The sequence below is a fragment of the Protopterus annectens genome, chromosome 2.part1 (genome assembly GCF_019279795.1).
Source record: "Protopterus annectens isolate FY-2018-M chromosome 2.part1, PAN1.0, whole genome shotgun sequence".
Taxonomy (NCBI): Eukaryota; Metazoa; Chordata; order Ceratodontiformes; family Protopteridae; genus Protopterus; species Protopterus annectens.
Window position 1 is genome coordinate 1,417,590,536 of NC_056729.1, and position 27,526 is coordinate 1,417,618,061.

General features: G+C 36.7%; 1 protein-coding gene across 3 annotated transcripts in view; it reads left to right on the forward strand.

The window, feature by feature from the left end:
- Positions 1-27,075, forward strand: part of MDM1 (Mdm1 nuclear protein) — a 1,807,772-nt gene extending 1,780,697 nt beyond the window's left edge. For all 3 annotated transcript variants that reach the window (XM_044062890.1, XM_044062891.1, XM_044062892.1), the window contains one exon: positions 26,180-27,075. In XM_044062890.1, coding sequence (XP_043918825.1) covers positions 26,180-26,289 — 110 coding nt within the window. In that variant the 3' untranslated portion in view covers positions 26,290-27,075. The remainder of the gene's footprint in view (positions 1-26,179) is intronic.
- The last annotated feature ends 451 nt before the right edge of the window (positions 27,076-27,526 follow it).

The following is a 27,526-nucleotide window of genomic DNA, read 5'->3' on the forward strand; positions in this document are numbered from 1 at the left end:
ATAATTATAACAATGTGCAGGATTTATATCTAATTCTGTATTTTTACTGTTAAATGTCCTACACTAAAACAAAAGCTTATATCTCCATGTTAACGTAAGAGATTGTTATTACCTTTATTCATTCATAATTATTCCACTTTGACACTCTTGAGTCTTTGGCTTATTCAGATGTTACCTCATAGAAAGAGATTGGGGAAAGTTATAGTTAAAAAATAGGAACTAGTATGTTAGGCTTTTTCATTTTAGTGTTTCTTTTTTCTATACCTAAGAGGTTCGCATTTTACACTCTTGATCAGTCTAGATTATTTAAATCAACCTGGCGTAGCTTTCCCCTTCCTTCTTGGCTCAAGGGGGTAATGGGTAGGCATAGGGTGTGGGCGAAAAGGAACATGTGTCATTCAGCTAAATCTCATAGTAAGCTTCCTATTCATAATGAAGTAATTATTGTACATCATCACCCTCTAAGGTTAGTATTTATAGCAGGAAAAAGTGTGGGAGATTGAATCCTGGAATATATAAAGGGGATACATTCAAAAGATAAAAGGAATTTGTTTTTACATCTTGCATTTCAGACAAAGGAAAACATAATTCTAATTCAAGAATCACACCTGACAAATGAGCAATGGGCAAAGATTGGGGAGAAAAGATGGATTAAACAAATTTCAGTATAACATCTGGAAGAAGAATTAATAGTGCAGGGGTAGCTATAATAATTAAAAAATCATTTCAAGATAGCATCCTAAGATCCTAGAAGTGCTACAGACGAGGATGGAAGATGGTGCTACATATCATGCCGGAACCCTTAGATAAAGAAACCATTTTTAATCCTAAATATATATGCTTCCTGTATTAACCAGCAGCACTTTTTTATATCCCTTTATAAGATTCTGTCCATATTTAAAAATCACTACATAATCATAGGAGGAGACTGGAATGCATACCAAGACCCCACTTTAGACAGATCAAACCCTAACAAACCATATAATAAACAAGCTACTATTGCACTTGAGGAGCTCAAACAGGATTTTAAACTTTTCGATCCCTTTAATCATAATGATAATGATCCCACAAAAGAAAAATTCACCTTCTACTCTCAATGCTACAAAATGTGGCCTAGAATCGACTTTTTTCCAATTTCAGATTTATTTTTAAATAATACGTATACAATGCTACATTAACACTAGTTTCTTCTCTGATCATTCAAAAATTTAATTAATTATAAACTGGGGTGATAAACAGAAATTAAAGGGAAGAGGGTACAAGTGGTCTCTCAATCCCAACCTCCTTATAAAAAAGATATTATAGAAGGAATTAACATACTCTTAAGAGTTACTAGGTAAAATATCTACCTCCCAACACCCAATGGACATTGAATGGGCTGCCACTAAATCTCAAATAAGAGGGTTCCTTATTAGTAAAGCAGCACACTATAAAAATCTCCAGAGGAAAGAGGAAACACTGATAAAGGAAAACAAACACAAATGGGAATTAGAGCTACAGGAATGCTTTGATAAAAAAACTGAGGAAAAAATATTAAAGGCCCAAAAGGACCTTTATTTACTAAATGCCAAAAACATGTCTTTTTACAAGACTGTTTGTCTGGCCAAATATGCTGAGGAAGCACAAGTACCACCTAGAGTCTTAGCTAGATTAATTTCCCTACAAAAATCTACACCTACTATATCTGATATACATTAATAATAATGATATTTTAAACCCGTTTGAAAAACTTTACACACAAATATATGGGGAACAAACTTTTCTTACCTCAGAACAAGATAAAACAAGGTTTCTCCAGAATTTATCCTTTCCTAAACTGGACTCTAATCAACAGAAAATAGTGTCAGCTCCTATCTCCCAGCAAGAAATTATTAGTACAATAAGGAGTTTAAAATCTCATAAAGCTCCAGAGCCAGATGGTTTCAGAATTTTACAAACATTTTACTCTGTTAATTGCAAAAATATTGTTACATTTGTTTAACTATATTATAAATAACAATATTAATGATGTTCATTTTAATGCCTTGAAAACTATATTTATCTTAAAGGAACATGCAATCCCCAGGGATCCTAAGAGTTATAGACCTATCTCCTTAATAAATCTGGATGTAAAAATCTTTGCATCCATCCTTGCTAGTAGACTCGAAAAAAAGATAATAATGCATGTCATCTCACCTGAACAAACTGAAATTACCCTCTATAGACAAACCTGTGACAATACCATTACTCTTGAAGTCCTTATAACATTTGCACAACATAAGAAAATTCTAGTTTTCGCACTTGTAGTAGATGCATGTAAGGCATTTGATAGACTTAACTTACATTTTTTATTGTCAGTATTACCTTACTTTGCTTTCCCACCTAGCTTTATTCAGATAATTAAAACACTGTATGACAAGTCTTATACAACCTTACACATAAATAAAAGCCTTTCAAATAGAATTATGGTCAAAAACAGTACAAGACATGGCTGCCCCTTATCCCCTGTACCTCTTCAATCTGTATCTAAAACCCCTTTTTCTTCTTATCAAACAACATATGTATCATAACCCTCCAATACTCTACAGTACTAAAATATTTGTGACAGCATTTTCCGATGACCTTAATCTATATTTTACTTATACATGCTGAAACATTACTAAACTACTGAACACCATTGATACATTCTCAAAATTATCTAATTATAAACTTAATTTAGATAAAACTACAATATTTCCTCTAAACCATCCTAAACTACTATTATCATATCCCTACTAGGGCACAATTAAAATAAAACAATCCACTAAGTACCTTGGGATTAATTTTTACCAAAATAAAAAGGAATTCTATCAAAATAACATTTTGAATAAATGGCAAAATATAATACAGGATTGTAACAGATGGACCAACTTAAAGTTGTCCTTTTTATCCAAAGTTGCCATAGTCAAGATGAATATTCTACCTAGGGTTTTATATATATTTATGACCACCCAAGTGGTAGTGCCCAACACATTTTTTTAAAAAAACTACACACATTCTTAGCTAAATTTATATGGTCCCCTAAATCCGTAAGTATTTCATACAATACAATAAACTGATCCAACCAAAACTAAATGCGGGTTTTAATCTTCCAAACTTCAGGTTGTATTTTGATATTACTAATAGTAGTAGAATAATAAGAATTACTGAACATGACCCAGCAAATAATGCTTGGGCACCCATATGGATAATAATATGTTATAAATATATAAAAACACTTAATTGTAACCCCAAAGGACGTCCTTTTTTATATAAAAAGAATTATTAGCTTATAAAATCAATGATCCCATAAAATATTTCATCTCTAACTTACAAAAGCTCTTTACAATGTTAAACCTGTATACAGCTCTGGGAGCCTTATACACCTTAATCCAAATCTAAAACTAAATAACTCAATGCTTAATCTGAATAGCTTTCGAATGTTAAAGGATAAATTAATTTTAGACTTCTTACCCCTTTGTGAAAGCACTATCACATAAATAAGCACTCAGTTTAAATTACCTAGAAGCTATACAGTTATTCTAAGACAGATTAAAGAGTTATGCTATCGATATCTCTCTAATAGTAAAATAACAATTAGAGATAGAGACCTGCAAGTCCCTTTGGAAACTTATGTCAACAAAAGAAAAAATGATATTAAACACATACAAGTTGATAAGTGATATCAAATATCAAAATAATACACTCTTCTCCAAATTCTGGATTAAAATGAATCCCACGATTTCAGAACAACAGATAAAACAATCAAAGTAACCTCCAAAACTATCCCTCTGAAAAAAACTAATGTATACACAACTTATGATTGCTAATAATGCTTATTTTACTCCCATGGTTCTACATAAAATTAATTCTTCCATCCCACCAGTTTTCCCTCATTGTGAATTCCAAAAAGCTGACTTATTCCATCTCTTTATGATCTGTAAATATGTATACTAACTGTGGAACTCCCTAAAGATCCAACTCCAAAAGAGGGGTATGAAAAAAATACTTTATCATGGGAATTCACTCTACTCCATATCTGTCCCATGGGTATTTCACCACACCAAACCCATATTTTAATTACTCTTTTTCTATTAATGAAACTGTTTGTTGCATCCAAATGGATGGACAGACTTGCAATTACATGGGGGAGGGGATAAACAAACGGCTGCTAAACACTTGCTGGCTTATAAAATGATGATAGTTAACAGTAAAAAACAATCCTATTTTCTGAAAGTTTGGGAAGAATTATTTAACTGTATCAATTTAGACTATTTCCCCTTTTCTAGTGTTTTTTAAACCACTCTTCGGTATGCCCCCTTTTTTCTATCAGATGTTGTTATGAAGTACGTATATGTTTGAACACAGGTTGAATGGCACAGTTGTAAATAAGTGTAATCTAGTTTTTCATTTTGGCTAACAAAGTATTATCCTTGTATTTTTAATAGCAAGCTCTGATTGTACTGTTTTTTGTTTTTATATGTTAAGTTGTTTATTAATGCAAAATTAAATTAAGTTTTTTTGAAAAAAAATTAAAGTACAATTTATTTATTTATTGCTTTTGCTTACTGGGAAAGGCTGTTTGGGCACAAGTCCCATTTTCAGTGGAGGCCTGAGAAGTGATGCTCCATTTTACAGATTGAATAGAGGACAATTATACAGGATTTATATAATACATGTGCATACATACATAAGACTAGTAATGATATGACAGCTAATGAAAACATAATAAAAAATAAAATTATAAAATTATTTTAATATACTCAAAAAAACTGCATCGTATTTATTTTGGAGGTTATTCTCTTGGAATTTTTAATAGATCGTTTATCATTCCACATAAAATTGAAATTATATACAAGAAGGAAGGTGTTGGTTGCTGGAATTATAAATCTTTAATCATAGCAAATTGGTAGCATTATGATTCCAGAGTTCTACAACCTTTTTTGGGAAACAACAATGTTTTCTGCAAGCAGTATGGTCTGATAAATTCATATGAACTAAACCTTTGGTGTTGGTTAATGCTCCATTTCCCAGATGCATTCCCAAATCTGGCTTCGCATTTATCTGGAACTTAATAATAACCATGAAACTGACTGCAAAGGAATGGAGAAATGAGAATATGCTTACATTTACAGAATGTATAAATAACTACCATTATTGTTGTGTGTTTTAAAGAAATGTCTTCTTTTAGGAGGAAAACAAAATAACCATGGAATATAATTACTGGATACAATTGAATTCATTAATAGAGAAATATTAATCTTAGTTCTGTAATCAAGTTATGGCTGATTAATAAAGTTTAGTAATGTATAAAACAAGACTTGATGTAGACACTTGTGTAAATAATTGTTTTATTGTATTAATGTAAATAGAATTTCAATAAAAATATTTAAAGAAATTGTAAAAGTAAAAACTCACTGAGTAGGAGTAAAAACAATCATAGAATAAATCAGTAACAATGACAGCAAATTAAATCATATTAGTAACAGTGTAGCAGGTAGTATTTGAAAAATTCATCTGTACAAATAAAAAGTGCAATTTAGAATAACGTACAAAAGAGAATAAGAAGTAAACTGAGATAGAAAGAAGATGGCTAATTATTATACTCATGTTGAGTCCCAGAAGAGTCTAGATCTTGTCAATTAGTGGAGTCTAGAATGGTGTCACAGCCTGAGAATCTGTTTTAACAAACAGAAGATATACTACTGTCCCAGCCAAAGATATTTATAGGAGCCATTCTATTACAAGATACTGTGCATTTTCTATTCCTCAAGACAAAATGTTAATGGTAACTGACTTATCTCTTGTCCTGACTGAAATCACAGTTTTAGAACTCCAAACAGATGGGTTTTCACCACTGACATCCAGACAGGGTACCAAGTTAAACCTTCCCTGGAGCATTTGTCTGACGTATGACCTTAACTCTCCAGCATAAGGCTACAAAGACAAATGTATGAGCATAAATCCTTAGACCATCTCCAAAGCCAGCAGCCTGAAGACATGTGAGAGATATGTGGTCAGCTAGGAATGATGAAGTAGGAGGTAAGAGGAGCCCCCTTGGTCCTAGGGTCCACCAGACAGGGCAGAAGTACAGGAGGGTGAGAAAGAATACTGCAACAGTGATCAGTAGGACATCTACTGCTATGGTAGTTTCTTATCCAACTGAACTATGTCCTGACTGAAAATATTCCAGACAGATGAGTGATTCACAGAGCTTAGGGAAGTAGAAGGGAGGATGGTTGAGGATGGTGAGAACTATCCAAGAGTCCAGAAAGAGCTGATCTAGTGAAGGCAGCCATAGATCTTGAAAAGGCTGCTATTCTGTCGTGTTTATTAAAGGTGTACACAGAAGACCAGGTGGCAGCTTCCAGGATTGTCCTGGCATATACCCTTTTGTAGAAGAATATGTAGTTATACACATGTTTGCATCCCTCCTTTGTAAGCATAAAACCTCACACTTTATTTTGAGATAGAGCAATGTATACACAAATACAGACTTTTGATAAGAAAATACCATCATAGCTTTTCAGGATTGTATTTCTTAGCATTACATGATTAGAAAAGACATCACTGATACTGAGTCATGATTTTTATTTTTAATATATATGGACATTTCTGACTATCACTACTTTTCTCAGTTCCATTGTTCTTATACAAAGCTGAAATACATTGTTCACAATATTATAATTATCAAAATGAAATTTAGAAGTCACTTTTCAGCCCTTGTAGTCTGAACATCTATTTATCTTGCTCACTTTTTGTAAGTAAGGTACATCTTAACAGCAACCCAAGAGTGAAACTGGTATCCATAACTCAGTCTTCAGTATTTGCAGAATCTGTAGTCTACACTTTTAATATTGATGTATTGGGAACTGCTGAAAATAAGCCCTCTTCAGACAGACTGACAGAAAGTTCATCATAAGAGCACTTCTTTACTGATTCACTGCTTCATCTGAAAATGTGTCTTGCAACACCTGGTTGGATATTTCTGGACAATTCACTTGTTGAAAGTATCTTAAACACATTCTGTCTGCAAAATATATTTATTTTGAAGTAATGCCTCATATTTCTTCTGAACAACCTTCCATCCTCTGTATGAACAAAAAAAAAGGATTACTCAGTATTTCACAAGCACCCCCATTTAAATGTGTTGGAAACTGGTTATGTATCTCACTCTTTTTCATCCTTTTGTTCGGTGAAAGAAAGGGAACTTTACCTAGACTGGATTTATTTTACTGTCTTCAGGGTGAAGTAAAGAAGCAAAGGTAAGTCTTCTACTCTTTAATCTCACAACCATCAGCAGTCGAGTTTACAATAGATGCTCACATCTTGCAAGGGAGTGTTTCTACATTGCATTACAACTAGATGTGTGTGAATATAACCGTCATTGTTGATACTTAGTGCATTCTTAATGAGGACCATCTCATTTTAAACTATTTTCTCAGCTTGACCCTTGGACTTAAGATAATTTGGGCTACAAGGTTGTGTTGAGATATTCAGTGCTCTGAAAATCTCTTTAATCCCATAATTGTATTTCATGGAAGAGAATCTGAGATAATATCTCCTATATTCTGCAGCTTTAAAATACAGTTTTAAATGCCTGAGTAACACCAACAATTGTAGTGTCTGCAAATTTCATGACTCAAGAAAGTGAATAATAACCTATACATATCATATACACACAGTCAAGAAACTAAAACAAATCATTTACGGATTCAGTCCATACTGTTCCTAATACCGAGTTATGAATAATTTTCACTCTTGGGTTACTGTCAAAATGTACCTTACTCACAAATCACTTTGCATTAGTATGTGCTGTCAATGAGACACATAATTTTTGTCTTTACATTTCACAATTTCTAAGTATACTTCATGTAACCTATCCTTTAAGCCTGACTTGAGTATGGAATTCCATAATAGCAACTGCCTTCCACAAGAACTTAACTATACTTCAGACAATTACCAGTGAAATATGCCATTTCATTATTAACTCTCCTTCTTCCCAAAATAGCACTGCATCAGTGAATAAAATGGTTACCATTAAAAGAATGAGCTGATTAGTAGTAGGCTGACTTCTCTTCAAGGTCCTCCACCTTGAAAAATGCTCCACTGTTGCAGCAAAGTTCACCTCTAAAAGTTCCTTCTACAACCAAAGAAACTTCTCCCAGACCTTCACTAATTTTCAACCACGAATAGCTAAGCTACAGTGGGCCAACCGTGCATTCTCAGTTTTAGCATATATATTTTCTGAGTCCTACCTCCCCATCTTAAAGACCTTTCCATCTCTTCAAAATTTAGATCCCAGTTAAGATAGTAACTCCAACAATAAGTTCAGTGCAAGTGCTTGCAGATGGGTCACATAACCAAAACAGTCTGCCCATTTCCACTCATTCCATCTCTGTTAACTCCAACTATATTGTCATGTCCCTCTGCTCAGCTTTAATATGGAATATATTGTAGCTTTAATTTGAAAGTAACTTGTAAACATCCTCCATTTCCTTTTTTTAAGTATTCTTAATTGTATCTATTTCTGAGGTGCTTATTGTTGACAGCCTATTTTCTTTCTTCCCTAGTAATTATGTTTGCTATATATTTTTTTGTATTTCACAATGAAGTGTTATCTGAAATATAAGTGCTCATTACTCAAATCATAAATTACCTTTTCTTTTTATGTTTTTGCATGTAAATATCTTGTTTAAACAAAAAGCATGTTTGTATTTCTTTCTTTGTGTAAGATACTGTTCTGGTCAGCCTTTCATTGAGTTAACTTAAAGCATTCTTATCCATTAATCATGCAGAGTAAACTGTTGAAACTGTATAAACTTTTTCTCTATCCTACATAATTACAAATTTGCCTAGCTCAATTCAGTTTCTTCCCTAAACAAATCCTGTTGTTACTCTGGTAGACCCAAATAACTTTGCATATCTGTTATTTATATATATATATATATATATATATATATATATATATATATATATATATATATATATATATATATATCATCTGATGATGTCAATTTTCATTCATTCTTCAACAGTTGGGTTTAGATCTGATCCCTGGATCTGACTTGGCCGTTATTTTAGCTCATGGCCACCAAAAAAACTCTCAAGCTCCTCCCTTCCCCATAATGGACCAACCCCTAACATACCTCAGATCGCATTTGCCACTTTCACATTTGATCAAAGTCACCTTGTGCTTTAAGAATAGGGATAAGTTTATTTCTTCCTTTTTTATTACCTATAACATATAACAGTTTTCTGTTTAAAAATCATTCCTTTTTACATGTTTTTAGTGTAGTCTCTTTTACCATAGCTGGTAATCCTTTTCTTCCTTGCTTTCTTACACTTTTTTTAGTGTAGATTTTAATTACCATTGTTGGTAATTTTTTTTATTTTTCTACCTTTAATAGTTTATAAAAAATTTCTTCTGCTCTTACTTTTCGTTAGTAATTTCAAAATGTCTGAAAAAGGCCCTTCTGGTTTTAAGAAGTGCCAGAAATGCGGGCACAAGTTGCCTTTATCAGTTCACATTTTGTGCGAATACTGTTTGACCATCTTCAGGTAGACTATTCTGTTTGCAAAGCCTTTAATCTGCGAGCAGTGGCAGATAGGAAGACTCAATTAATCCTGAAAGGATTGCTCCCCTCATCCTTTTCAGAAGCTATTTCTGAGACTCAGCCCTCCCCCAAACCGAAGTCAAAGGAGGCTTCATCCAAGTCTTCAATGCCTTTGGGGTCCTTGGCTCCCTTGTTTGATATTACCACATAAATACCAAAGGAAAAGCATAGGTTGGATCCAAAAACTGCTCCAGATGAGCTGGGGTCAGAGTTGATAAAGGCTTCCTTGGATCCTAGCTCTTTGGACTGGGGCCTTTGCCCTGGACAGGTTATTCCCCATCTTTCAACCCAGTACCCTCTAAAGTACCTTTCACTTACCTCAAATCATGCTGGCATTCTAGGTCTCTATCGGTAGCTTCTTCTCATGTTTCCAGAAGTCTGACCAAGGCTAATGTGGACAGAATGATGAGGAAATTTCTATTGGCACAGATACAGATGAGAGTTCTCACGGCTCCTACACCTACAGGTTAGGAAGCCCATGTTTGTACTACTCCACCAGTATTGGCTCCTTCTCTGATCCAATCTATCATTTTGTAGCCTCTGGATGTGAGCCTTCTGGGTCCATTTGGATCAGGACCGAAGATGATTTTATCTTCGGCTCTGAGGCTTTCTCTGAATACACCAGCTCTGATGGTTTCAGAGCCAGATGACTCTTGGGACCAAAGCATCCCTGTCAGATCCGGGGCAGTAGAGTTGACTTCAAAGTTTTTGGAGCCATCTTTTCCCCTCAGACCCTCAGCTTTGGACAACTAAGCTCTGAACTCCGCCTCAGGTGGAATACCTTTGGGGCAAGGGAGCCAATGGAATGGAAAAGTGTCTTCTTGGCTCCATTGCCTTCTCTCTTCCTGGAGCATTCTGCCTTTGAGATGGTGAAGAGAGACTTCTCTGCTTCAGCAGGATGGGCAGATCCTACCCCATCGGATCTTCCCTCTGGATCCCTGGTGTCTTTGCACCTTGAGCCCCATCATTCTACACCACAGGGACAGCCAGGGCAAATTCTCCAGGTTACCCAGGAGGATATTGCAATCTCTTCCTACACTTCACCAGAGCACCCCACCAAAGAAGCCCATCGGAAGAGGAAGTGCAAGAGGAGGCACTTGGACTCCCCTCAGGATTCTGTCACTGAAGATTCTGATTTCTGTGAAAGGGAGGGTCCCTTAGATCATCACCTGAAGATGTGTCATTTTGAGACATCTGTGAGATCCTTAAGCAGAGAGGTGGTTGGTTAACTGATAACCCTTCCTCAGAGGAGTCAGTATTCCTGGACCTTTGGGTCTGGCCCATCTACATCCTGGGTGACTCTGTCCACCGACATACTCATTGACTTGATCTCTAGGCAGGCATGGAAGGAACTGGACACAGTTGAGCCAAGCCCCAAAAGACTGAATCGGATTCTGGCATCACCTGTAGGAAGGGAGTTTTAGAGCAAAGGAGAGCACGTAGATGCTATGATCTTGGTGGCAGCCATTAAGAAGGAACATGCTGAGCAAAGTTCTTCTGTCCATCCCCCTAACAGAAAGTCTAGGGTTTTGGACAGATTCAGGAAGCGTGTGTATGCTTCAGTGACATTTGCCCTTAGGTTGCTGAGCTACCTGGCACACTTTACAAGACTACAAAGGGATTTGATTAAGGAGCTGTTAAAATCCCTTTCTAGAACCACTACTGCTGAGACTCTGGCTTTTGGGGCCTCACAGTTGGTGACCCTACAATCATTTTCTAATTTGTCTATGAGGCTTATCTGTCATGCAGCTGAAGGTACCTCTAGGGTGGTGGGTTCAGGCATTTCCATTAGGAGGCATGTCTGGATGCACTTGTGTGATTTTGCCAAGCCCTTCAAGTCATCATTTATCAATGCACCTTTTGATGGCAGTTCATTGTTTGGCCCTAAAGTAAAGGACACACACTCCAAGTGTGAGAAAGATTTAAAGACCCTTTCTGCAGTAGCCATATGTTTTTTGACCCCTCAAAGAACCTTTTCTAGGAATCAATGAGGTGGTTGAAAGATGTGGTTCAAAAAGTCCCAGGGTCCTTTCCAAGATCCATATGGAGATAGTTCCCCCAGAGGCAGAGGGGGAACTGAAATGGCAGATGCCACCCATGTGGCAGAGGAGGCCCACAGAACTAGAGGTCCAGAGATTCCTTCTCTGACAGACCCTACCAGCACTCCTGAAAGGAGGCCAAATTGTCCACCTCTGTTCACAGTTGGGGGTCATTTATCCCAGCACCAGAGATCCTGGCTAGACATCACAAACGATACATGGGTGCAGGGAATTATTTCCAGAGGTTATATAATTCCCTTTTATCTCATATCACATAAATAATGAAACAGACAACACAGAAGGTATCTGTGCCTCATTTCCAGTTCAAAGCACTGCCCTTTGGCCGCATCACAACCCCCAGGATGTTTTCCAAATGCATGGCAATGATAGCAGCTGACTTCTTCTCAGATTCTGAGTGTTTCCATACCTGGATAACTGGCTCATTACTGCCCCAACCAGGCATCCACTAATAAGAGCAAGAGATCAGGTACTCCAGACTTGCCCCCATCTCTGGATTACTATAAATTACAACAAGTCTCATTTAGAACCATCTCAAGCATTGGAATTTATAGGAGCAATTTTTAACACTGTAGCAGTGACAGCTTCTCTTCCCCTTTCAAGGGTACAGACAATCAGATTCCAGGTTCGAAAAATAATTCAGAGTACCACAATCTAAGCACGAATGATTCTACAGGCCCTGGGATCAATGTTGGTGGATATAGTCCTACTTCCTGTAGCAAGGTTTTACATGTAAATTCTTCAATGGATGTTAGCAATTCTTCAATGGATGTTAGCAACTCAATGGTCTATTCTTTGCCAACACATGTTAGCCGAAATAAAGATCACTCAGACATGCAAGAGCTGCCTTTGGTGGTGGATTCAATGAGATCAGGTGCTACAAGGCCGTCCTTTCATTCTCCCTCAGCCCAAAGCTATAGTGACTATGGATGCATCCCAGATTGGGTGAGGGGGCACTTCCTGAGGAAAAATGGTCCAAGGCAGTTGGTCCCCTGAAGAGACCAACACAGATATCAATGTCCTGGAAATGAGAGCAGTGCTGTTAGCATTGCAATCCTTCCAAAACTCTCTCCCTTTTAGGACAGTTGTGATTCAGATGGACAATATGTTAGTAGTTTGATACATCAACAAACAAGGAGGAGCAAGGTCTTACCCTTGTGTCGAGAAGCCCTCAGATTGTGACAGTGGGTGATCTCATCCAATCCTTCTGGTTGAAGAGCAAAAGCATCCTTGTTACACCTTACCGAACTCAAAAGATTTGTTTCCCCTTTCTATGGCCTCATCTTATTTACCCCCTTTGGATTCTGGATCCATTTCCACACCTACTGTCTCAGTCGACAGGTATGGTTCACCTGGATATCTCAAACTTAAAGATGACAGCATGGTTTTGCCACTTCCTTTAACTGCCAGACAACCCATGCTCTCATCCCCTGTCTATCATATACTTTTATCTTTCCATAAAGCTTCTACAAGAAAACTTTACAGAAGTAAATGGAAGAGGTTTGTTTTTTGGGCACTTCAGAAACATATTGACTACTTTTCAGCCCCTGTACAAAGTGTTCTTGAGTTTTTGACAACAATTTTTAATGAAGGAGCTAGCTTTTTGACCATTAGAATTCAGTTAGCAGCCATTTCTAAGTTTCACATTGGATTCGAGAACTCCACCCTGGCTTCATCCAAACCTTTTAAGGACTTCTTGAGAGGTACCCTTCTTTTGAGACCTCCTTATAAAGATCCAACTCCCCCATGGGACTTAAATTTGCTACTACAGGCCTTGATTCAATCCCCTTTTGAGCCATGAGCCATCAGTGAAATGTGATCTTACGTTTCTGACCAAGAAGACTGTTTTTCTGGTGGCTATCACCTCTGCTAGAAGAATTTCAAAACTTCAAGCATTGTCTTCTAAACCTTCCCACTTGATTTTTCATAGGGATAGAATAACATTACAAACCAATCCATCTTTCCTTCCTAAGATGTTGTTAGATTCTAACAGCAACCAGTCCATTAATCTGCCAGTTTTCTTTACAAAATTTGCAAACAAAGGTGAATATGTATTATACTTATTGGATGTTCATAGATAATTACATTTTACTTAAATAGAACAGAAGAAATTAGAAAGACTGATCAATTATTTGTTTCCTTTGCAGATTCTAAATTGGGCATATCAGTGGTAACTTAGCCAGGTGGCTGACGGATTGCATATCATTTGTCTACAAGTTGAGCCTGTCCTTACCAAAACCTTTAATAGCCCATTCATCTAGGTCCATGACAACTTCTTCAGTGTTTCTGTCTAGGGCTTCCATGGACTACATATGTGCTGCTGCAACTTGGGTCAGTCCTCATACCTTCATCACTAATTACAAACTGGATCTGGTCTCGAAGGGAAGAGCAGCCTTTGGCTCAGCTATGTCAGGAATATCCTTCTTTAGAGTCCATTTGGGGTTTTAGGTAGCTGAGGACTCTGTCCCAACTATTGAGCAATGAGTAAAAGTTGACAACATCAGTTAAAGAAGTTATGTACTCAGCATAAATGCCCATCTAAAATCACTCCTAGCCAAAGATCTACTCCATATTCAAATCCGCACCTGCATATCACTTTACAAAACTCTACTCATGCACAGCAGGCAGCAACCAATCGCCCTACACTGTCTGGTAGAAAAAGTTAAGAAATGCTGGGTTGGTCCACTAACAGAAAACAAAAAACAGTGGAACATAGGCATGCCATAATGCATGATGGATCAACCTAGCTTTCACAATTACTCCAGCTTTTGGTCTCGTGCTAATTCTTGAATTACTGATGCTAGATACAGTGCTTAAATATCCACTTGTGCCTAGAAAAGAAAGCAAATTCATTTATTTCTTGTTGAAAAAAAAAAACATAAGATTACTGGGACTTGTGTTTTAGCATTTGTTTTACTCATGCAACAAGAGTAGTTATCAGTATGCTAGCCCACAGATTTGAGTAATTGCAAAGCCTATGTTGGCCCAATAAAAGGTATTGCGTCATTTCTGAGTTCAAATGTGTTTGTGTTTCCCACTGTTTGGGAAATAATATACAATTGCTGATTCCTCCAAAAGGGGTGATGTGAGTTTCTATATCAGGTGTAATAGAGAGAGAGAACAAATGTGTTAATTGGGGCTAACCTGAGGGCTAAGTAGTCAGGCTGATATGGGGAAATGTTTTCAGTATTACTTAGGTATGGCTCCTGAAAGGAATGATTGATGGGGTTGCCTGTGCAAGCTGATCCATGCAATTACAAAGGTGGAGAGAATGATAAAGGCATTCAGTGTTGAAGCTGCATGGTAAATGCTTTGTTAGTCCTTATGTAAGCTGCCATAAGAGCTCTAAATAACATACAAAGAGAACATTTTCTTGTATCAAATGCATTTGTTGGAATTATTTTCAGTATTCAGACCAGGCATGTGAAATGGTAGAGATTATTTTCAGCTATAATCCAACCTTGGGGCAAAAAAATAAATAAATAAAAAATTTCACAGTCCCTGGTTTAACAGCTGATTGAAAACCTCAAGGCATAGATAAATTACTATAACTTTAGTGAAAGTGACTGTCTACTTCCTTTGAGACAGGGATTGTAGTATATGTATGTGGCTTTGTGATGTTTGGCTCCAGAGTCTAACCTGAATAAGAGCTCAGAATGTAGATGATGTGATTGTCATGCATAACTGTGCAGTCTGAAATACATGCCAATGACTGGACATAGGTAGTGAATGTTTTGTTGTTTAGGTAATCTTGAATATCCAAATGTTGCATGATGTCCAAAGTAATCAAAAATAAATATCTTTCATTTGAAAATTTGTTTAACTGCAACCCAGTAGTAACCACTATTTTCCAAGTAATTTGTCCAAGAAAATAACACTACAGTTAGGTATACAAATACAAATGTAATAGGTGATGTTCAATGAGTGGTCACAGTAAGTCATAATGTTTGGGTTTTGCCCATCATACTTGCAGACATTTTACTAACTGTGCTAGAGTACTTATGAAGACTAATACTGTTCCCCTGACAGCATCCCTTTGAACTGTGGTTGGTGCATGAGGTTCCCATATCCAGGAACATTCATCAGTGCTTCATGCCCCCAAGCCTGTCATGGGGACTTGCAGTTTTAATATGTTATTCCTCAAAATAATACACATATGTAATTTTGATGAAATAAATCTTCAATAACTGTTCAAAAGTAACCTAAGGAGAGAAGAAAACTGTACGGCTTTTTCAAGTGTAGGAAAGGAGAATATTTTACTGTTACATGGTCTGCTCTTCAAAGATCTGTTATTGTAAGCTTTCAAACAACTGTAATCTCTTCTTCTTCAGGGAGGGCCACTGTAACAGTAAACCACAACATTAGGGTGTATTCACAAGTAGTATATTCCCAGGCAATATTATCACTTATGGGAGAAGGACAGTTACAGATTCTCCTGAAGCTCAGGCATGTCAAAACATACTTTCCACTGGACTGTGCATATAACTTGTAGGACTTTTTGAAAGCATGGACAGAAGACCATGTTACAGATTTTACAATAGCCTATGTACACACACATTCCTGAAATATGTAGCCCTAGCAGAATGAAGTGTCAATGGGACTTTAATGTTTATACTGCATATGTCATAGCAAAGTAGAATACAGTGTGCCAGCCATTTAAAGACAGCCTGCTTACTGACTGCTTGGATTTCATTCATTTTTGAAGAGTAAAAAATAAAGCTCATCAGGTCTTCTGAAATCATCAGGCTTTCTTCTATAGTATTTCAGTTTTCCTTGAACATCCAACACATGCATATAGTGTTCTGTATCATTTTGATAATCTGCAAAGAACAAGAGCAAATGACTGGAATTAATAGTTATTGCAGAAACTACTTTTGTCAAGAAAGATGTATTTGTTTTCAGTGATACTACTTCACTGCAAAATACCAAGTAAGGTGGTTTACATATGAGAGAGACTGCAATTCTGAAATATTTCTGTCAGAAGTAAAAGTTATCAGAAAAATAGTGACTTCCATGAGCAGTATGTTAACTCTAGTGAGTCTGTTAATTCAAAATAAGATAAATGTCTTCTTGAATAAAGTTCATGTCCAAAGGAGGAGTGATGTGTCTTCTTAGAGGTCTTAAGTGAAGGACTCTTTTAAGAAAAGCCATAACACAAAAATGAGTTGGTATCTGGGACTGCAGAAATATGAATCTTTTACTAATGAATAAACCAAATTAGAATCAAATAAATAGTAAGTAGTCTAGGAACCTTGTGTTATAGCCCAATAAATTAAACCCTTTCTCATCTGTAAATAAGATTTGTTTGTATTAGACCTTTTAGCTTCTTTTAAAATAATTAAATAACTTAGAAGCTGCACTGTCTTCCTATTCTTTTTTGACATGTTTTTTTCTTGTGCTATGCCTCTTACATCTTTAAAATATTTAAAATAAATAAGGAGCTACTGTTATGAATCAAAATTCTAATTCTTTCCCTCACACTGACAAGTTCATTGTTTTTAGAGATGGATGTAGTACTCTGCCCTCTTGTTGGGTTAGCAATAATTTTCTATAGAAGTAATGGACATTGCGCAAAAAAATCTGGTTTATTAACAATGAAAAGCAATACTGTATTGGCCAAGTATCACATATCAAAATCTGACTGGTTTTGTCTTATTCTAAATTAAAGAGAACTTTTTTTGGATTAAAAGAAAAGGAAGAATCATGTACATTATGGTTACTTGAAAAGGAAGAAGTATCCATCTGTAAAACTGTCCTATAATGCATCATGTAGCAGAAAAATTTTAGCTGAATATTGAAGTTAATCAGAACCAATTTCTACTTCTGGAAGATCCTAAAGTTGTAACGAAAAATCCCCAGATCCAGTTTTCCTTTGTGAGCCAAAATAGTTTTCTTTCACTGCATCTGCTGATTGATGTAGGACTGGAAAATGAGTTTCGAACATTTGTAGATTGTGTACCAAAGCTCACTCTCAAAACCAAATTGTCTCTTTGTAAAGCTGAAAAGACTTGGTTCCATCATGCTTGTTTATAAGCCACAACTTTCTAGTAGGCAAATTGGTTTATAGTTGTTTAGGAATGACATAAGGGCAGTATACTGCATTCATCTTATGTTGACAAAAAATTATTATTTTTATGATGTTGCTGAGGCCATCTGCTTTGGACTTATAACTTGTTGAAGTGTATTCACAAGCACAGTCCAAAGAAGCGTTGAACAGAATCTGAATAAAGGATTGTGAGGGTAATGTCATTACTATGGATAGGTTGTGCATGTCTGTCTACTATAGGAATTCATGTTTTTGTCCTATGTTGTAGGAAACATCATATTTAGAAGATCTGTAGACTGATTCCAAAGATTTCTGAGTTATCACGGTGTACTTCACTAAGGAACAATGAGAATGCCAGAAAACAAGCAGCCAAGTGCTCTCAGAAGCAAAAAACTGAAACATGACTGACTTAAATCTTTATATTCTATTGTCCTGAGTTGGAAAGACAGTCATTAGTAATTTATCTGTGAATATCCATACGAAAGTTACTGGGACTGGCACAGGCAGAAGGTATTTATTGAAAGTTACTGTTATTTCTAGAAAATGGAACTATATAGTGATTCAACTGATGGGTTGAGCCAGACATTCCTTTATTTTTACTATTATCAGTCATCCAGATAAATTATAACAGTTATGTTTTGCTTCCAGAGATGTACAAATATTAAAACTAAACATTCAGTAAGTACTCCAGAGGCTGCCGACAGTCCAAGCAGTAGAGATGAAAAGCAAAAATGGTGATGCCCTGTCTGGAATAGAAGATATTTTGTGAAGAGCGCACTAGAATATGAAGAAATGTATTTTCCATAAGAATTGTACCTGTTTACAAGTCCTGATCTATGAACAGGAGTAGTGTTCAGAGTTACCCTACTGAATTCCTTTATATTTACAGACTTGTTCAGCTGTAGTAAATCCAAAAGTAGTCTTGAGGAGTTGTCCTTTCTTGGTAGCAAAACAGCTTTGAACCTCCTCTAGCTGCACAAAACTCTATGAACAGGATTCTTTAACAGCTGATTAATAAATTAAATGGCTAAATGAACATAATGACCTGAGTATTTGGGACTAGCTTCCTATCTGTACAAGCTTTATCACATAGTTGTTGAAATGCCTGCATCAACGATTTATTTTTGGTTGTCTGTTGTCAAGCAGAAAGATAACCTTGAAACCTTGAAGCTTGCCTCCTTGGGATGATGGGGAAAGGGAAAGGAAAAGGCCAAATGGACAGTGATAGTCATTCTAAAGACTGCTGTTAAGTATCTACCCTTTTCAGAAGTACTTGAATGCTGGGCTGCTTCCTTTTGGATTGCTTTTGCTAACAAATGTGTTGTGAAGGAGTTCCTTGTCTATAATATAATGAAATGATGGCCTTGTTTTGTTTTTGCTTTTTTTTCCAAAATCAGTGCAAATGTCACTGGCTGGTTGAACAACTTTTTGTGCCACAAAATCATTCAGAAGTCTTGAACTCATGTCCTCAATATGGGTCTGTATTAAATTCTCGAAAGCCGACAATGTCGAATCTGACATTGTCAACACGAGATTAGCGAAACTGCAGAACATCAAACAAGTAAACGGAAATCTCCGTAAGGGGAGATTTCTGTTTACTTCAATGTAGTGCGGTCTCGGAGTTGGTATATCTAAGTAGCGGGGGTGTGGGAGTGCTGGGGGGCTTGCCCCCCTGCCTACATTGTTTAGTTTTTTTTTTGTTGTTTTTATTTTTTTTTCTGAACATTCAATGTTTTAACAGTTCGATCACTAAAGGTCGACCTTTAGTGATTCAAACTGTTAAATATTCAATGTTCTAATATAGACCCCCTCAATGTAATATCCTGTTTTAAGCTAAGCCAGTCTTCTTAAATCTACCCTGGGACATGGCTGCTCCTGAAGCAGTATCCACCTCATCATAAGTGCATTTTAGTGCACGCAGTCCTATAGTATCTAATGTTGTAACTAGTTTCTCTATTTTATGTGAGACACTGTTAAGAATAGACACAACATTTGAATTTGCTCTAAAAAGGGGCTTTAATAAAAATTTATGTGAGTAAACTAGTTTAATCTTTTAACTTCTAACATGTTACATATATAAACTTTATTCCATACTGATCTAACTTGGAATCCTTATCCATGAAGAATGAAGCCAGTGGAAGAGTCTTTCAAGTTTGAGTAGATGTTGCTAGGAATACAACTTCAGGCTCAGCCTTGAGGGCATTCTACAAATCTTATCTACGTAAGGAAGATTTATACTACCTGACTATGGAGATGCTAACAATGGAGGCTGTGAATCGAGATACAAACTATTTGCTTTTAGCACATTTATTAGAAGTTTTACATAAAGAAACCTTATAATTTCTCCTTATGTTTTGACTGGTGGTGAAGTATTACCCACAGACCAATCACAGATTTTCTCTCATAAAATGTAAGGTTTCAATAAAGGAAATACCTTATGACTGAAAATACAAGGACTGGGAAGAAGAGATTTACTTATCAGATGTCTGAAACAGAACATAACATTTCCTTCATAGGAGTTTCCTTCAGAGAATGTATGCTGAGACAAATAATGAGCTGTTAGCCATAGTGCATGGATAAGAAAAGTTTCACAAATACTTTTACAGATTATAGTCCCACAGTACATTTGTATGAATATACTACACAATGTTGCAGAGTATATCTAAGAAAACAAGACTGGACTGCAAAGAATGTTGTTGAGATTGCAGAAGTATGATATTTCTGAATTATAAACCCAGAAAAAAGAGGTTCTGTACTCACCATAATGTTCCATTTGTGTCATCCATTTTCATTCTTCCTCAACAGTTGGGTTCAGATTTGATACTCAGATCCAACTCAGCCGTTATTTTAGCTCGTGACCACCCAAAAAACTCTTGAGCTACCCCCAATGCACCAGCCCCTAACATACCTCAGATCTTGTTTGCTGCTACATATTCACCTTTTAATTTTCTAACTGCATGTTTTAGTTCTTTGTTAGCAGATTTGAGCATTACCTTCATAAGTGCTTTCTTCCTTTTGATGTATATTTAGATAAGCATTCTGCCGTAAAGGTTTATCTTTAAACAGTCCACAGTATTTGGTGCATATATGCACAGATTAATCTATTCCTCTATTGAGCTGGTACTTGAATTTGGAGATAAAGACTGTGTCTCTAGTCATGGATTTTATCTGTTGAGGAGTGCAGTGAAAGTCACTTAAGTCACTTAAGATTCAGCAAGTTAGCTTTTGAGAAATTCCTGAACACAGAAGTATAAGTCTTTGGATTTTTATATGAGAAAATCACCAATTTATGGTCAGAATTTATAAGAGGATAACATCCACAAAGATGTAAAAGGTGAGGTGTGATATTAATGAAGACAATATATTGGATCATTTGCCCCCTAACTGAGGTGTTCATTAAGTGTTCTAGATAATTTTTGTCTATAAAGTTGAGAACGTCCTGGATGCATTTCCTTGTTGTAATGCAGGCTGGTTAGGTTATTGCCAGATATTGAAATCACCCAAGATAAAAGATTAGGGTTTATAGGTTAGTTATTTAGTGAGTTGAGATGGGTATTCTGGTCTTCAGAGGTCATAAAGGAACTTCTGTAGCTGACAGTGAAGTGATAATTAACCTTGATTATGGCGACTTGGATTTCCAACCATTCTAATTTTGGGTTACCAGGAATTTGCCATGAAATTAGTAAGGTCTCTGATAGAGACTGATTGTCATTCATAGCTGCTTGTAGGTATAAAAGTGTGCTAGGTGCTTAACCCATGAGTAGTATGAGTACTGTTATTACACTGAAATGATTTTCTTATAACCAGACTTTTTTATTACCTGTTCAAGTTGCAGGAAGGCCTCAAGTTCAGTCATTATTTTTATTGAAACTTCAGAAATTGAGTTGTGCCTCCTTGGTATGTTCTGAAACAGGATTTTCTAAGAATGAGTAGAAGGGTGACTGTCTCAACCTTATCTTTATCTCACTACCCTCATAGTCACTACTACAATATCTAGAAGTCATAACTCCCACTTAAAATTTCCTGTACAAACACAACACACATCCAGTCAGTAATGTTCCTCTTTCCATAACTTATCTTCTTCTACCTCCTTCTTTCCTGTTCACCTCCCTCACCTCCTTCTACCAATAACAAGCATTTTCATAAAACACTTACACAACCGGTAATCATATCACTGCGTATTACTCCTACTTCCATAACTTTCTTACTAACAAACCACCACTATAACCCCCAGTAATCATAACAAACCTGTTTCCCAGCTTGTCACTTTCAAGATCACTCTTGTATATGATGACTCAAAAACATTTTTCTGTCTGCCATAAACACCAAAGACCTCATTCAGACTATCCTCCATAAACTTTATACTCCTTCTTAAGAATAACCTTGAAATCAACCCATGCCGAACAAACTCCCTTTCCTCAACATCAGAACTGCTCTATTCCTACACTGACCTGTGCCTTCCTTAACACACACAGCATAAGAAACAAGCAAGATCACGTAAGTGCTTTTATTTCCCTGCACAACCTAAACATTCTAGCAGTCACAGAATCCTGGGTCAAAAAAGACTCCCCCAGTTTCCAACACTATCAAACTTCCTACAAGTCTGTCAACGATGCCAGACCAGGCAAATGATCAAAAGTCATTGCCCAAGGAAACTCTACCTCAGACTTCAGTCCTAACTAGATTCTCCTAAAAGTTCTAATTCACAAAGGCAAACCACTACTTATAGCTACAACCTATCTACCTCCTCCTGCTTCCTAGATAAATTCAAATCACTCATCACAAACATACTTAATAACTATCCAAAAAATAGTATAATCCTTCCAGGTGACTTCAGTCGTAATTATCTTGGCCCTCTTTCATCTGTCATGAATACTTTCGTAGCAGACTTGGATCTCCTTTTACTCATAAAAAAACCAACAAGACCTAACCTGAGGACCTCCAAACACTGCACACTTGATGTGATTATTACAGACATACGAAACTCCATTGCCAACATAAGCATTCTGTCACAATCACTATGCGGCCACTGCCCAATCATCTTTACAGTTGTCAAACATCCAATAAAACTTCCACTGATATTAAAAGTCTTTATTAACCAGCACACATGTAGACAAACTCAGAAGGCTTCTCACAGTTTCTCACCTGTTATCAAAGGTATACCACAAGTATCCATTCTTGCCCCCCTCCTCTTCCCCATATTCATCTCCCACTTATCCTCTATGCTGATGACAGTCATTTACTGATCGGGTTACTCTCACACCAGCATTCACTGCCAACATCAGTCAGATTTACCTGAGCTCCACTGACTGCTTATTAACCATAAACTACTTCTCAACCCCACCAAGACCAAAATGATGCTTTTTGGAACTCCACAGAAAATTCAACAAGCACATGACTCTTTATCTTTAACGTACACAACCATTCCATAGAGGCAACCTCCACCTTCGAATACCTTGGACTATCTGTCACAAAACTTTTGTTCCACATAGATAAAGTGAGAGCCAAAGTAAACTCCCTCCTCTTCATGGCCAAGAAGATCTCCCCTTTTTTGTTCCAACCAGCCAGAGAAGCCATTGGCAAAGGATTTCTCCTTTCTCAACTTGAATTTGAGTTCCCATTTTCTTTTCTTCTGGCTCCAAGAAAAAACAATACTACACTCAAGACTGTATGTAACAGCATCTACCAATTCATCACAAACTAACCTGTCTGTGAGCATCAGTGTATCACCCTAGAAAAAGTCAAATGTTTACCCATAAAACAAAGATCCAACCTACTTTCAGGATCCCAACTCTGCAAACTACTTCATCTCCACACATTTACTCCACTTGCAGCTAGACTTCATGAAAAAACTTCCTCATACAACCTTTAGACACTACTCACAAGCCACACCAACTCTCATTACCCCTAGAACCAAGCTCCACACCACTGCACATGCCTTCTCCTCTCAGGCACCTACTGTTTGGCTAGCTGTACCTATCAACATTAAGGAAATCAACACTTATTCCAAATTCAGAGTGCAACTCAAAAAGCACTTGTTCATCCAAGCCAAATGTTCCTGCTTCAACACAGGACTTATCACCTAATCTAGCTCCTTTCCAAGTCTCTTCTTCTCTCTCAAGATTCACTGAACATTGACCCACTTTCGAAACTAATTAATATATTGTGCATTACACTCTGCTTGATTCTACATTGCAGTATGCTTATTCCCTGGAATTTATATACACATTTCTTCTGTGTAATTATTCTGAACTGTTGTGTTATTACTTACATTTCTGTGTTTTTGTGAAATGATTTGAGTTTCACCTGGGCTGAGCTTGAAATTGGTCAACAGTGATCAGTGAATAAGTAAATAAAATATGACTGAATGAGACAAAATATGGCAGCAGGTTTACATAGCTGGAATGCAAAAGCTCTGGTAAAGGTGCAAACCATTCTTGGCAAGACAAGATGATTTGTCATGCATCTTTTCCTAGGCAGACGCATACTGGAGCCCTCTTGAATGACAACAGCTAATAAGCCAACTGTTGTAGCCAATTGTCTTTTTTCTGAATCTAGTTATCATTCTGAGTGATGGGAAAATGTAACTCAAGGCTATTGTCTTCCCTGCCTTGGATGTGTGCATAGGAAGCTCCATCATATGTTTTTGCATATTCCTGTGGTAAAGTCATTCACTCTGAAAATGGCCACCATGAGGTTCTAATTGTATTTGTCAAGAAGTAGGGGTTAAACTAAACTGACCATAACAGAGTTGTTGAGTGTTGTAAAGGAGATAACAAAAACTGGATATGGGCTCTTTAATAAAGGGATGGAGCAAACTGCATAGAAGTAAATGGAATCTGTAGGAACAATACATACAGAATAATGTGCAGGAGGAGGAGTGAAATTTCAGGGAAGCAGGATGTGAGCAATCCCTGTAATGTTAAACTGAATAATAATTGCTAAGAAAGAAAGTTGGTATGATTAATGCATGAAAAGGAAAAAACATCTTTGTAGTAGTTTTTCTATTTTATGTGAATGTATACTTTTGTGACTGTATAATATGTGATGTAGTAATGATGTTTAAATAAATAGTGTCACCGATTGCCAAAACATTACCTCATTTGGTTGCAGGCATACTGTACTTTAAAGGCGTTGGATCTGCTCTTTGTGGTTAATAGAAGTATATGTCTTGTGTGGTGCTAGTAGTGGTGGTGGTGTAATGATCTGGCCTGGTGCCCATCGTTTCATAGCCCTAATTCTAGGTGTTATAATTCTTGGAGGGTTGGAGGGAGATTTCTTAACCACAGTAGCATAACTGTGTGTAGTGTGGGTGCTCTGTACCGGTGAGAGTGTGAAGTGCATCCTGTCATGACTTGGAGGGTGCCCTCTTGACTTAATAAGTACTTGCTCCTCTTTCCTATTGACTCTTGTAAAAATAACGTGTTTTTGTTAAATATGAGGAAGTTGCTGCACTGTCTAAAAACACTAATAAGGTTGGCAAACAAAGCGGGAGAAGCTGACTGCTTTTTCATTTTAGACAGGTGAATGTCAGAATTAATTACAGCTTAGTCTACAGCATTGCCATTATACACAGTCCAGTCAAGAATTGCACCAAGGCACACAGTACAGATTGGTACAATGCAGCAAAGCTCAAGCAGTTCATTAACCACCATACACAGCTCAGTACACAGCAATATATATTCACAGAGTAAGGGTGGTAGGAAGAATAAAACACAGCCTGGTGTATAAGACAGAACAATGCAGGCAAAGCTGGCCTAGCTTAACCAAGTAGGGGGTGATAGGTAACAAAAACAAAATAGCTTATTGAGTATGACAGAGCAATATGGGTATGCAGGTCACAGGTTTTAAGCAGAGCAGAGGGATAATATTTAAAACAGAGCTTTTGGAGAACAACAAAGTAGTACAGGTACTAATTTCAAACAGAACAACATGATATAAAAATAAAAAAAACCCACAACTGTGTGAATTTGATAGAACAGCACAGGTGCAGGGAGCCCAGTTTGAATAATGCAGTACTGTGCAGCCAGCTATAGTATAACAGACTGTTAACTGAACAGTTCAACAAACTAAGGACATGCAGTACACTGTATGGGGCAGTAGAAAAATAATGGAATGATGCAGTAAGGGTACAAGCACAGTTACTGTTCTCTCAGCCCTGACGTAGAATTTGATAACAGGCATCCACAGCTACTGTATCAAATACTCTGTTTTAAATCATAGCCCACAATAGTTATCTTGGCACATTTCTTGTGGTTGTAAAGTGGTTTGAAAATAGAATTAAGTACATTTTTATCGCCTTCGATTAAGTATAAATGTTGCCGAAACCTAGAACAACCAGAGATGCTTAGCTAAAAAGTACTTGATTATATGTTTAAACTTTTACTTCAGAAGCCCTTTTGAATGAATTTTTAGAAAGATACTTAAGTGATATAATATATATTTTGTTTATTTCTCAACAGATGATGAAAGACTGTCTCAGATATCTGCCAGATCTGCAGCATCAAGCTCACTTGCTTCTTCCCTACTGGAACGTGCTGAGAAACGAAGACATTTCTGGAAAACAACCTGATATATGAGAACCATGGCTGACTTACCCTTTGAGGAGTTTATGTACTCATGTTTTGCAGTATCACTGTATAACATTATGCTGTTGGAATTACTGTTTTTACAGCTTCACACATTTTATAATAATTATGTTTGATTTGTATTACATTGTATGTTTGGTAAGTATTGCAATGTCAAACAGAGTTTTAACAAGTAAACTGCTTTCAGATGCTTTCTAAGATAAATATGTTGGTGACTAAGTTATTCAACTTCTTTCTTATAATTTTAATTTAACATTGCTGGCAGATGAGAACAGTACCCATGAGAAAAGAAAGTTTAGTAAAATCTCACATTCTCTGAATGTGGAATTTGTGGTGAATTGTCAGATATGCCCCCCAAACACACACACACACACACACACACACACACACACACACACACACACACACACACACAAAAATATATTTCTTCCAGAAGATGGTTTGCACAACTGCAGTAGAAATGTATTCAAGCAATAGCCGATGATGTGGTGTGTTATATGGAAGCTTTACCCACGGTTGGTATGGTTTAATCACGAGGGCGAAGCTCAAGTGATTAAATAAAGCCAACCATGGGTAAATCTTCAATATAACACAACGACGGAGTCGGTTGTTGCTATTATACAATGACATTATTTAAGAAAAAACTTACTTTTCTTAAATAATGTCTTTGTATAACGGCGCATTACTATTCTTCTGCCGGTGGTAGTATACGGCTTCCTTGTGTTGATGTACTGCGCATGCATATGGGACTTGCATTTGTAAGCATACCCAGTACATCAATGCTTTGAAACGGAAGCAACGGAGAAAAGAAAGTCTCCGTTGCTCTGTTTTTTGTTTTTTTTTGGACTCCTTATACCAACGGAAAAAAGTTTGGGTGACCGGACCTTTTTCCATTGGTATATTGTGGGATTTACAACGGGCACACTGACCAATCAGCATGCACTTTTTGGAATATTAATGGGGGGGGGGTCATTGTGTAATTATTTTGCATTTGTATACTGGAATAGTTCTACTGGGTAACAGTTAACCCCTTTTCAGTGGAGGCCCATCAGAAAAGCTCCAACATAAGATATTAGTTACACTACTGGTAATTAACACAGTTCATTAAAGAGTATAAATTTTAACACACTAAGCAAGAAGAAGAAAGCAGAACAAGTAGTTTAGTACAGTCACTGCTTATGCCAAGTGTTTAAGTGACAGTTAATATTTAGGGCCTCGTTT